This window comes from Oncorhynchus tshawytscha, linkage group LG03 (genome assembly GCF_018296145.1).
Source record: "Oncorhynchus tshawytscha isolate Ot180627B linkage group LG03, Otsh_v2.0, whole genome shotgun sequence".
Lineage (NCBI taxonomy): Eukaryota > Metazoa > Chordata > Actinopteri > Salmoniformes > Salmonidae > Oncorhynchus > Oncorhynchus tshawytscha.
The window spans coordinates 57188739-57201103 of record NC_056431.1 but is presented as its reverse complement, the minus strand read 5'-3'; the positions used below and the strand labels follow the sequence as shown (position 1 = coordinate 57201103).

The 12365-nt window shown below is 44.3% G+C and overlaps 1 protein-coding gene across 6 annotated transcripts in view; it reads left to right on the top strand.

Annotated features, from left to right (window-relative positions):
* LOC112239644 (leucine-rich repeat and calponin homology domain-containing protein 1) overlaps positions 1–12365 on the top strand; it is a 126450-nt gene that overhangs the window by 109641 nt on the left and 4444 nt on the right. For 2 of the 6 annotated variants that reach the window (XM_042319723.1, XM_042319720.1), the window contains exons 14-19: positions 1087–1203; positions 2700–2769; positions 3982–4098; positions 10660–10769; positions 10892–11029; positions 11145–11222. In XM_042319723.1, the coding sequence (XP_042175657.1) occupies positions 1087–1203; positions 2700–2769; positions 3982–4098; positions 10660–10769; positions 10892–11029; positions 11145–11222 (630 nt within the window). The remainder of the gene's footprint in view (positions 1–1086; positions 1204–2699; positions 2770–3981; positions 4099–10659; positions 10770–10891; positions 11030–11144; positions 11223–12365) is intronic. The other 4 variants (XM_042319726.1, XM_042319721.1, XM_042319722.1 and 1 more) reach the window with 3 other exon arrangements.

Sequence of the window (12365 nt, the reverse complement as noted above, 5' to 3'; positions counted from 1 at the left end):
GTGAGTATGTGTATCATCTCTGTGTGTGGCTGTGTCGAACTGTAAAATATATCAGTAGCATCTGTGTTAGACTAAGACCCCTCTCCTGGGTTTAGTGTGTGTTTTAGTTTCCCTCCCTGAGCAAGCAGTCCTGCCCTTCCTCCTCCTCTGATGTAATTTCCTGTCTACTGTAATATAGCTCTGCTGCTCGGTGGTATTTGAATATTCTTAAGATGACTTGTTTGTAGTATAACATATTTGAGCTGTGGTGAAGTAAAGCTTGAATTGCTGTGGTAGATGTACACTACATGACCAAAAGTATGTGGACACCTGCTTGTTGAACATCTTATTCCAAAGTCGGGCACTGATGTTGGGCAATTAAGCCTGGCTCGCAGTCGGGATTCCAATTCATCCCCCAAATGTGTTCAATGGGGTTAAGGTCAGGGCTCTGTGCAGGCCAGTCAAGTTCTTCCACACCGATCTCGACAACCATTTATGTATGGACCTCACTTTGTGCATAGGGGGCATTGTCATGCTGAAATCAGAAAGGGCCTTCCTGTTGCCACAAAGTTGGAAGCACAGAATCATCTAGAATGTAATTGTATGATGTGTTAAGATTTCCCTTAACTTCCAGAGGCAGATTGGATCTTCGGTAATGAGTGTTGCAACCTAGGACAGACAATTTTTACGCCCTACGTGCTTCAGCACTCAACGGTCCCGTTCTGTGAGCTTATGTGGCCTACCACTTTGTGGCTGAGCAGTTGTTTCTTCTAGACGTTTCGACTTCACAATAACAGCAGTTACTGTTGACCGGGGCAACTCTAGCAGGGCAGACATTTGACGGACTGACTTGTTGGAAAGGTGGCATGCTATGACGGTGCCACATTTGAAAGTCACTGAGCTCTTCAGTAAGGCCATTCTACGGCCAACGTTTGTCTATGGAGATTGAATGGCTGTGTTCTGGATTTGATACACCGGTCAGCAACAGGTGTGGCTGAAATAGCTGAATCCACTCATTTGAAGGGGTGTCCACATACTTTTGTGTGTATATACAGTGTACTAAGTAGATTTACAAATAAGTTCCACCGGTTGGTATGTTCTATCTAGTGGGACACTCCCGAAGGATGCTTTGAGTTCCAGAAGAAACGAGAGTTGATTCTAGAGAGGGCCAGGCTGGAGGCCCAGCTTGCATGCCAACAATATGAGACACATATGTCCAACCAGGTAAACCTAGTAACGAGCCATGGATGCCCACCCCACTCAGGCTTACCAGCCGATCCCTGCCTCTGACTTCCCTCATCTTGTGTGTGTGTGTGGGTGTGGGTGTGGGGGTGGGTGGTCACTTCATGCTCTTAACCACTGGTCCCAAGTCAGTTTTTGTGTGAAGTATTACATAGTTCAGACGAGGGCTATAGTAGGGGTAGCTGATCCTAGATATGTGGTTAAGGGCATTAGAGGGCAAATCCTAACTCAAGATCTGTGCGTAACTTGAGTTTTCTAAAATATCTGCCATTGACTTCAGTGCAAGATTGCTTGAACGTTTGTTTACTTGGATCTCAAGTTAGGATTCAGTCTCGTGACCAGTAGTTGTGTTTGCTGGTGTGACCTCTATCCTGTTACCTAGCCACCTTTTAAATCTGTGTGTCGGTCTGCTGTTTTAAATGTCGAACTTTGATCTTACCTTTTTGTTTACGCTTCTAGAGGTAGATTAAGGGAATTATTTGAGGCAGGTGCTTGTGTGTAGTGTTGGTGTTTTTGTTGACCGTGTGAGGTTTAGTTGTGTGTTGTATGTAGCATGGCGATATAGTTAGTAGTTTGTGAAGTTGACCAAGTTTACAAACATGAGGATTTGACCCCGCCCCAGTCTGCTTCAATACAATGGTAACTGTTGCCCAGATACATTATATAACAATAAATGTTGCCCAGAAACTTCCGATCCTTCATAGCAAGACTGGGATTGGCTCACACACTTTAAAGACCTAAACAAATGCTTTTGAGCTTAAAAGTTGTTTTAATGTCATTAAACAAGTGCTAGCTGGAGAGTTGACAACCCTGTAGTTGAAATAGACCAGCACCAAGGGAGGAGGAACAACAGCATAACAAGGAGAACAAGACTTCATTGTCTTTCAATTTTTTCTAAAAAAAATTTAAATCTTCAACAATGCCATAGTGTTGTCACACACAGAGAGAGAGAGAGAGAGCGAGAGAGAGACAGGGCCCACTATTGGGAACAGTGCACACAGCCAGCACTGTCACCACATAGCGACAGCCTGTCCAATACGAGCTACATGGTCGTAGCAACAGTTACCTCAGCACAATTAATTAGAGTTGAAGCAATATTGATATTACCAAACCACTAGATACTGTGCAACCCATGAGATGTATTGACCAATCCAAGCTAGAGGACAACTGGCCATGCTAGTCAATCTGGGTGAGGGTCAGAGAAAGGAACAGGGTGAGTTGTGCTCTAGTTAAGCCAGCTCAGAGGTCATCTTTAGTGTTTCATAGTATAGGACGCCAAGCTCCAATCAAAATCCTGCACACGTACATCATACACAGTGCACACACAGATGTCACAAAATTACACACATTCAACACCAGCTGTCTTGTCCCCAATTACCCATATAGACCTGGACAATGTGTATGTATTATGCAAGTATACTCTCTGGATAAGAGGGTCCCTAACTTTTATGTTTGTACTCCCATGGACTCTCTATCAGGGAGAAGACAGAGTTCCAGGCAGCGGTCCCACGTTTACCACCCCTGCCTTTGGGCTGAAGCCCCGTTCTGGTGAGTGCAGGCTGGGAATGGCACAGTATGGAGGGTGGGTAGAGGCATGGGTGGGTGGGTGAAGGGATGGGTACATCTCTATACCTACCACAATCCATAATTACATGATACTACTGTCCCTAAATCCATCCTTTCACTCCAACATAAAGACATGGATGCCCTTGATCCGCTCTGCTTCTCCCCCAAATCCTCCCACACCTCGATCCTACTTTTATGGGGTTATAAGATTATCCCAAGGTAAGAAAGACCTGGGCAGTTCCTCCAATGGTCAAGAGTCCGTCGCCACCCCAACTACCCCAACTTGTTCCCCTCAGACTAGAACTTCTGAGACGCACGGTATCTCATAACACCCTCTGTGCTCAAGTCCCGTAAAGCAGCAGCAGCAGCAGTTGGGCCGTGCTGTAGAGGCTACCAGCCCTGTCCTGGCTAACATGCAATGCTCCCACAATGTTTCTGTAATGCTGTGTGAACAATATGGAAAAAGTGATGTGTGTTTGCTTAGAAGGCGTGGATGTGAGTACTCTGCACCCAATCCCAAAGAGGGGCTATGGAGGAAGATGCATACAAGGTGTCGTCCATCTTTTAGCTAACTAACTGGAGGACTGGTTACTACCTCCTGTGGAACAGAGCAGGTCCACAGATTCTGAGTTGAGAAAAAAAATCCTCTACAAATCCTCTGTACCTGTTTGGTACTGCTCAGGGTCAGATGGCTTTGGGTGCAGGTTCACTGAAACGACTCTAGCATCTGATATTTGCTGCTTGTAGAAATAGAGCTAGCATCCATCCAGCTAGTTGCTACGTACAGTAGGCTACAGCTGTAGCGTGTCAAATTTAGCTGTAGGCTACCTGCTACCATTAACAGCATGTCATGAAATCTGTATTGTGAAATGGCACTAAATATTGATTTATTTTCTTTTTCTGTATTTTTTCTTCTTCATGGCATCTTTCACATCTCCTTTGTTTCTTCCTTTCCTCCCCCTCTTACATCAATTCTCCCTCCAATCACACCCCTTTATCTAACCCAACCTGCCTTTGCATGCGATCATCAACTGCTGCTGCCTGTTTCATTTCCTTGTCTTTTAAAATTCAAACTGTTTTTTTCCCTGAACTTTCTCTGGTGTCTCGGGGGGGTGGGGGTGGTTTTGGAATGGATCTGTCTTGTTCTACTTGGCCTCTCCCCCTATACCTTGCCCTCCGCCCCTCTTCCTCTAGCCCCCGCCTCACTGCCCTGCTCGCCCCCGCTCTGTCTCCGCCCCCTCCTCACACAGGCCCTGTCCATCGATAGAGACACTCCCCCTAGACCAGGCGATGGAGGCATGCACAGCAGTGGTAGGTCACTCCTCCCAACTAATTGGCCAATCGGAGGCCTCGAAACCAAACATAACTAGACAAAGTCAGGTGTTTGCAAACCATTTGCATTATGTGACTCCCTGTTTCTCGCTCTCTCCTTCTTTCGCTCACTCTCAACTCTTTCTCTCACTGTTTCCTTTTTCTATATTTCCACCTGTAACTCTTTCTACCTATTACACTCTGTGATCTCTCATCTTCTCTCTATCACTCGTTCCAAGCCATGGGTGAATGTGATGAAAGTGTGCACTGTACTTTTGCAGTCACATCTGTGCCTTGGACCACATGTTTGGGGTGTTTTCGATTACTTCGTTCCCTGTGTGTGTGTGCGTGCGTGTGATGCTGCAGAACTCTGAGGTCCAGAGGATCAAAGGAGAGCCTCCACACTTCACACACTCCTCCTCTTCCTTCATCTTTCCATCCCTCCATCTGTTCTCATGTTGGCAAGTGTGTTGTGGTGGTGGTTGCACATGGTAAAAGTTAAATAATGTGTCTGTACGCCACTGCATCAATGTGGTTGAAGACATTGGAAGGGGGTCTGCTATACAGAAGCTAGTTCCAAGACCACCCAACAACACACACACACACACACACACACACACAGAGATACTCTCTGCTGCACATACACATTTATACATACAGATGTATTTTATCTAGCTCTGGACATTACCACATTCTGTCTGACAGAGAGAAATAGTTAATTCCTCCTGCAGTCATTATCAGACCGTATGTCCACTCCCAGTACAACCACAGTCCAGATCTGGCAACACACACAGACGCCACCCTCCATTAAGTCCCCTTTGATACGGGCTCTGCCTAACAGTGCATTATAGCCTTTGGAAAACCAATTAAACACAGACACAGTATCTTTCATGCCAGGACTGATATTGGTGGGAAAGCAGATTGGGTACTGAGATATCTGATGTCCATTCATTCACTCACTCACTCACTCACTCACTCACTCACTCACTCACTCACTCACTCACTCAGCTCAGTATGTACGTACGAACGGAGTATCTTGCTGTTCCTCTCCCCTGGCTTCCTTTCTATTGCTCATGGTATTTATAGTTTTATATTTTAACTGTTAGATAATGGTCTCACTGGGGATATCCCATTTCCATAAGGAGGGAAACAGAAAGTTGCCGACAGCCATTTCCCCCAGGGCGACTCATGTTACATGATTGTTCAAAGGGTGCGCTTTTATAATATCAGCATGGATTCAAAGTCAACATTCACTTTTTATCACTCTCCCGTTGCTAATGATAATAGTTCAATAGGTAGATTATAATAACAAAGACATTCCAAAAGAATGTCCTGAAGAAAGAAAATAGGAGTGTTCCAAGGAGCAGTAATGTTGGACAATTGGTCATGGAATTCCCAAGCAGTGAGAACAGTGGTGATAGCTTTGTTTTTCAATGAAGATATAACCAATCACCAGTAAACGGGTCAGGCCTCAGGGAGGTGACATCACCAGTAACCAATAGGTGAGATCACAAGTGGCTGACCTCATTAACAGCCAAAGAGCTCTCAGAACCCAGTCTAAGGGCACCATTCCAACTCCAAGTGTGTCTAGGGCAGGTCTCTCCAATCATGTTCCTGGAGAGCTACCGTCCTGTAGGTTTTCACACAAACCCGAATCTGGCACACCTAATTCTAATAATTAGATGGTTGATAAGATTAATCAGGTTAGTTACAACTGGAGTTGGAACAAAAACCTTACAGGAGGGTAACTCTCCAGGAACAGGGTTGGCGTGATAACCTACAGGAGGGTAGCTCTCCGGGAACAGGGTTGGAGTGATAACCTACAGGAGGGTAGCTCTCCAGGAACAGGGTTGGAGTGAAAACCTACAGGAGGGTAGCTCTCCAGGAACAGGTTTGGAGTGAAAACCTACAGGAGGGTAGCTCTCCAGGAACAGGTTTGGAGTGAAAACCTACAGGAGGGTAGCTCTCCAGGAACAGGGTTGGAGTGAAAACCTGCAGGAAGGTAGCTCTCCAGGAACAGGGTTGGAGTGAAAACCTACAGGAGGGTAGCTCTCCAGGAACAGGGTTGGAGTGATAACCTACAGGAGGGTAGCTCTCCAGGAACAGGGTTGGAGTGATAACCTACAGGAGGGTAGCTCTCCAGGAACAGGGTTGGAGTGATAACCTACAGGAGGGTAGCTCTCCAGGAACAGGGTTGGCGTGAGGGTAGCTAACCTACAGGAGGGTAGCTCTCCAGGAACAGGGTTGGAGTAGAAACCTACAGGAGGGTAGCTCTCCAGGAACAGGGTTGGAGTAGAAACCTACAGGAGGGTAGCCCTCCAGGAACAGGGTTAGAGTAGAAACCTACAGGAGGGTAGCTCTTCAGGAACAGGGTGGGAGTAGAAACCTACAGGAGGGTAGCTCTCCAGGAACAGGGTTGGAGTAGAAACCTACAGGAGGGTAGCTCTCCAGGAACAGGGTTGGAGTGAAAACCTACAGGAGGGTAGCTCCCCAGGAACAGGGTTGGAGAGCCCTGGTCTAGCGTCACACCAGCACCAGTCGTTGGTAGCACAGTTACACAACCTGTTTGTGTGTAGATGCTTGAGGGCTGAACGAGGAAGCAGAATGACTGTACTGATACTAAATATATGTATGGTGCAGTAGCTTTTATTGACCTTTGAACTCATAAACAACAACAGCTGTTGACAGTTGTATTCTCTGTGGGTCGGTGATGTCACACAGTAGCAGCCCTGACTAGAGAGGAACCAGGATTTTAGACTTCCTCTCTGATACAGGATTTCCTTCTGGGCTAGAACGCCACTGGGCGCCCATTAGACAGGGTTAAATTGGGTTTGTTGTTCAAAGCATGACACACAATATTCCTCTTTCTCTCTCTCTTTCTCTGACCCCCTCACAAATCAGTGTGTGCCCTCAGAGGCACAATCTGTGTCTATTACTCTGGGAAAAAAATTATGCTCTGCTATTACACACATACACTAAATATACAAAATTATGTGGACATCCCTTCAAATTAGTGGACTCGGCTATTTCAGGGACACCAGTTGTTGACCGGTGTATAAAATTGAGCGCACAGCCATGCACTCTCCATAGACAAACAATGGTAGTAGAATGGCCTTACTGAAAAGCTCAGTGACGTTCAACGTATGTACACACACACACACTACCAGTCAAAAGTTTTAAAACACCTACTCATTCAAGGGTTTTTATTTATTTTTACTATTATTCTACATTGTAGAATAATAGTGAAGCCATCAAAACTATGAAATAGCACATATGGAATCATGTAGTGACATCAAAATATATTTTATATTTGAGATTCTTCAAATAGCCACCCTTTGCCTTGATGACAGCATTGCACACTCTTGGCATGCTCTCAACCAGCTTCACCTGGAATGCTTTTCCACCAGTCACGAAGGAGTTCGCTCAAATGCTGAGCACTTAGCTGCTTTTCCTTCACTCTGTGTTCCAACTCATCCCAAACCATCTCAAATGGGTTGAGGTCGGGTGATTGTGGAGGCTATGTCATCTGATGCAGCGCTCCATCACTCTCTTGGTCAAATAGCCTGTACACAGCCTGGAGGTGTGTTTTGGATCCTTGTCCTGTTGAAAAACAAATGATAGTTCCACTAAGCACAAACCAGATGGGATGGTGTATTGCTGCAGAATGCTGTGGTAGCCATGCTGGTTAAATGTGCCTAGAATTTTAAATCACAGCAGTGTCACCAGCAAAGCACCCCCACACCATCACACCTCCTCCTCCATGCTTCACGGTGGGAACCACACATACGGAGATCATCCGTTCACCTACTCTGCGTCTCAAAAAGACACAGTGGTTGGGATACCAAAAATCTCTCATTTGGACTCATCAATCCAAAGGACAGGTTTCCACCAGTCTAATGTCCATTGCTCGAGTTTCTTGGCCCAAGCAAGTCTCTTCTTCTTATCGGTGTCCTTTAGTAGTGGTTTCTTTGCAGCAATTCGACTTTGAAGGCCAGATTCATGCAGTCTCCTCTGAACAGTTGATGTTGAGATGTCTTTTACTTGAACTCTGTGAAACATTATTTGGGCTGCAAATTCTGAGGCTGGTAACTCTAATGAACTTATCCTCTGCAGCAGCCGTAACTCGGGGTCTTCCAATCCTTACTTGAAATGTTCCGTATTGACTGACCTTCATGTCTTAAAGTAATGATGGACTGTCGTTTCTCTTTGCTTATTTGAGCTGTTCTTGCCATAATATGGACTTGGTCTTTTACCAAATAGTGCTATCTTCTGTATAACCACCCCTACCTTGTCACAACACAACTGATTGGCTCAAACGCATTAAGAAGGAAAAAAATTACACAAATGAACTTTTAACAAGGCATACCTGTTAATTGATATGCATTCCAGGTGACTATTTCACGGAGCTGGTTGAGAGAATGTCAGTGTGTGCAAAGCTGTCATCAAGGCAACGGGTGGCTACTTTGAAGAAACTCAAACATAAAATATATTTTGATTTGTTTAACACTTTTTTTGGTTACTAAATGATTCCATATGTGTTATTTCATAGTTTTGATGTCTTCACTATTATTCTACAATGTAAAAAAAAATAAAGATAAACCTAGAATGAGTATGTGTTTCCATACTTTTTCTGGTAATGTGTGTATATGTAGATAATTTGTTCATATTTTTTAAAACTCTAAACATAAACATAGAAACAACAACTTAAAGACACACCCATACAATTACATCTCATCTGCCCAGACCCCCATGCTCACACCCCCATCCCTAGTGCCTGCATTATTGTTTGCCACCTGGACATAAATTGCACCAATAATTTTTCGGTCACCCATATGCCATTTTTATAGTTCAATAATAAATAATTAGATTTTTCCATTGTATTAATGATAGCGAATTGGATTGATTTCAAAAGAATCGTCCAGCCCATTTGGTATCTCACTACACCCCCATATGCTATGCCTTGAAATATGCAGACAGACGGATTAAAAGTAATTCTGACAGCCAACTTTTTTCTCCGCCCATAACTTTTGGATTTAATAGCATTCCCAGAAATCATGGATTATTGAGTCATTATTAGTTTTACACTTAAGACACGACTCTGCCATTGTGCTGTAGAATTAGAGAATTTTGTCTCTTGTATAATGCATTCTATACATTATAGACTGGATTAAACATACATTTTAGTTAACTGTAATTTCATTAGTTATGCTCCAACTTTCCTTCCATCTTGTCCCAACATCAGGTCTTTTTAAGTCTTGGTTCCAATAGTTCCTTTTCTTTATGAGATTGTCAGTTGGATATGGGCTCTGCAAGGTTTTGTATATCTTCCCTAACATAGGAACATCCTTTTATGACTCAAATAAGATTTCCTCAAGGTTGCTCTGATGTCCAAAATATGTCAAATCCAAATGTTATGTGAAAAGTAACATGTCTCTTTCCATTGTTGTATTGTTAAATGTTACTCTTACCTTTTGCTAACCACATTTACAACCTCTAATGATCAACATCCTGTTCTCTTTATGGCGAAAGTGGAGGGTGACCATCGCCCCTCGTTGTTCCCCTCTACCCACTCTGATAGTTATCAGCCAGTCATGCTTCTGGATGAGGCATGTATGTGTTTATCTCTAACTTCCTTGGATAGCCCCTCAAGGAGCCATTTCCCTGTGAGAGATGATCAGATGGGCCCGTGTTATTAAGGCCTAGTGTGAATACTTCAGAAATGCATTCCCCTTCCCTTTTCCCCAAGCATAGGTTGAACTATCCAGTGACTCTTGGGCTCCCTCATGTGGTCTGACTGTGTATCACAAAGCAGAGCTACTGAACATGTGGTGTGTCACTAAGCTGTATATGGTGGCTGTTGCAGGGGAGATTTATGACTAGAATATAGGCCACTGACTGGTTTAGTAAATGATTCAGTCCTACGTTTTAGAATGTGATCATAGGCCATGCCTGTTTTTCACACACACACTCTGATTACATTTCCTCCTCCCACACAGTTTAAAAAACACACATACACATTTCTCTGTAGCTTTGACTTCCATATTTTGTGCTTACCCAGTTTAAATACTGATTTGAGATTTGAATAGAATACCAATGAGAAGACTTCTGCTTTTAATGTACAGTAAGATAAGAATCTTCAGTTCCATCAGTTCCTTGAGGGCTTGCTATGCCATCTGTTGGTATGCAGGATTGACTAAGTGTAACGCCTTTAGGAAACTCAATCTTCCACATTCACTCCTCAGTGCAGATGACTGTTTCCATGGCAATGAATGCAGCCCAGAGCCCAGCACTATAGAGTGCATCTGCATTAGTGGATATGAATAAGGGGTTATGTAAGTGTACAGTAACAGTAGCTACTCATACACTTGTAAGTGAAAGTGTGTTTTCCGTGTCAGTGAATATTGCAGTATGCATTTATGTATGCTACAGTATGTGTGGTTGTATGGGTGTGAAGTGTGGGTGTGAATTACTATATGTACAGTACAATATGTGTAGGTGTTAGTTACTGACTTCCTGTCTAATGGATGGTGGCTGTTCTCTCCTCCTGCATGTTGGGGGCAGTATTCCTGAGGACCCATAAGAGCCTGGAGTCTGTTGACCCTCAGTTCACCATGAGGAGGAAGATGGAGCAGCTGAGAGAAGAGCTGGAACTGATGGAACAACTCAGAGACGTGAGAGCTTCTCTCTCTTTCTCTCTCGCTTCTGGAAGTTAACTCCCCAGTATTAGCATTATGTCCTCAGTTTGTGTGTGTGTTAAGGTGAGTGGGTTTTTACCCCTCTTGTCTCTCCTCAGAGCATAGAGAGCAGACTGAAGGTGGCTCTTCCTGAAGACCTAGGCTCCTCCCTCATGGACGGGGTGGTGCTATGCCATCTGGCCAATCACATTCGCCCACGCTCCGTGGTCAGCATCCATGTGCCCTCGCCTGCTGTGGTACGTCTTGGGGGTCAATGAGGGGTTAAAGAAGAATAAGTGGGAATGGGTGATTTATTTTTGTTACAGACAATTATAGTCTCCGTTGAGCTCTGCGTTCTGTGTGACCCCGCAGCCCAAACTCAGCATGGCCAAGTGTCGGCGGAACGTAGAGAACTTCCTGGATGCCTGTAGGAAAATGGGCGTTCCTGAGGTGAGACACACCCCCTCCTTTCTGTTAGATAGTGGCACCTCATTGATCCTGAATCAGCCACTGTATTTCAGATTTACTGTTAGTCAGGATTTAACTGAGGTAAACTGATCTTTGATCTGTTAAGAATTTGAATAAAAGCCACAGTGCATCATTGGGTTTGGAATCAAGTTGTGGGTGGGCTGACTGGGGATCAGTGAACACACAGCCTGTATAGAACACAGATACTATACACACTAGTATTGAGGGTCAGAAAGGCTGGTTGCTAGTGCTGGGATGAGACTAGACCATTTGATAAGTCTACAACAAATTTATTTTATACAGTATTACCGTTCTAGGATATGTATTTGATATCGGGACCAAACGACTTTATAATCATCGCCTCAAAACAATCTGCCCAGTCAGAGCACAGAGTTTGATCCCAGAACTGGCACATCTAGCCAATCACCTTCCCATCCTCCTCTACTCCTCCTCCTCTGAGAGAGATGCATTGATAACACAAGCATTAAAGCTTCATCATCATCATCATCATCGCCGCACTAGACTATGCTGTCATCATCGCTACTCACTACGGCTTTGGGCATCCTCTATACTTTAGAACTTGGCTCTTGCTCGGTTCTGACCCCAGCTAGGGCCAAAGAAAAAAATGAATTTAACAGGAGCTGGTGTGCTGTCTTTCCTGCAGAAAAACATGGCAGAAATGTTATAGAATTTACTTGACTGAAAGATGTCCTGTGTGCATGGGATGGTAACTGTGTGTGTGTGTAATATGTGTGCGTGTGTGTGTTTGTGTAATATGTGTGCTTGTGTGTGAGAATCAAATTGACCCTGCTGACTCATTACTGTGTTGATTTCTCCTTTAGTAAATAGTCAGTAATTATAACCACTGTTTCTGTCACCCAGTGGTTATACATACAGTGGTAGTGGGACTCTTACCATGATGTAGTAAGCCCTGCTGTGTCAAAACCTCACACAACAAAAGCTGCCTTTTGTTCACTGTTTGAGTAGCCTGCTGGGACTGTACAGCAGAATGCACAGCAGTACCAATACCAACAGTGAGACTGTTGGCTGCTTCCTTAGACCTCCTGCTTGCTTGCTGTGGCTAGTCTGGTTCTCCTTGTATAACCTGGCCCTAGCCAGCTTGTG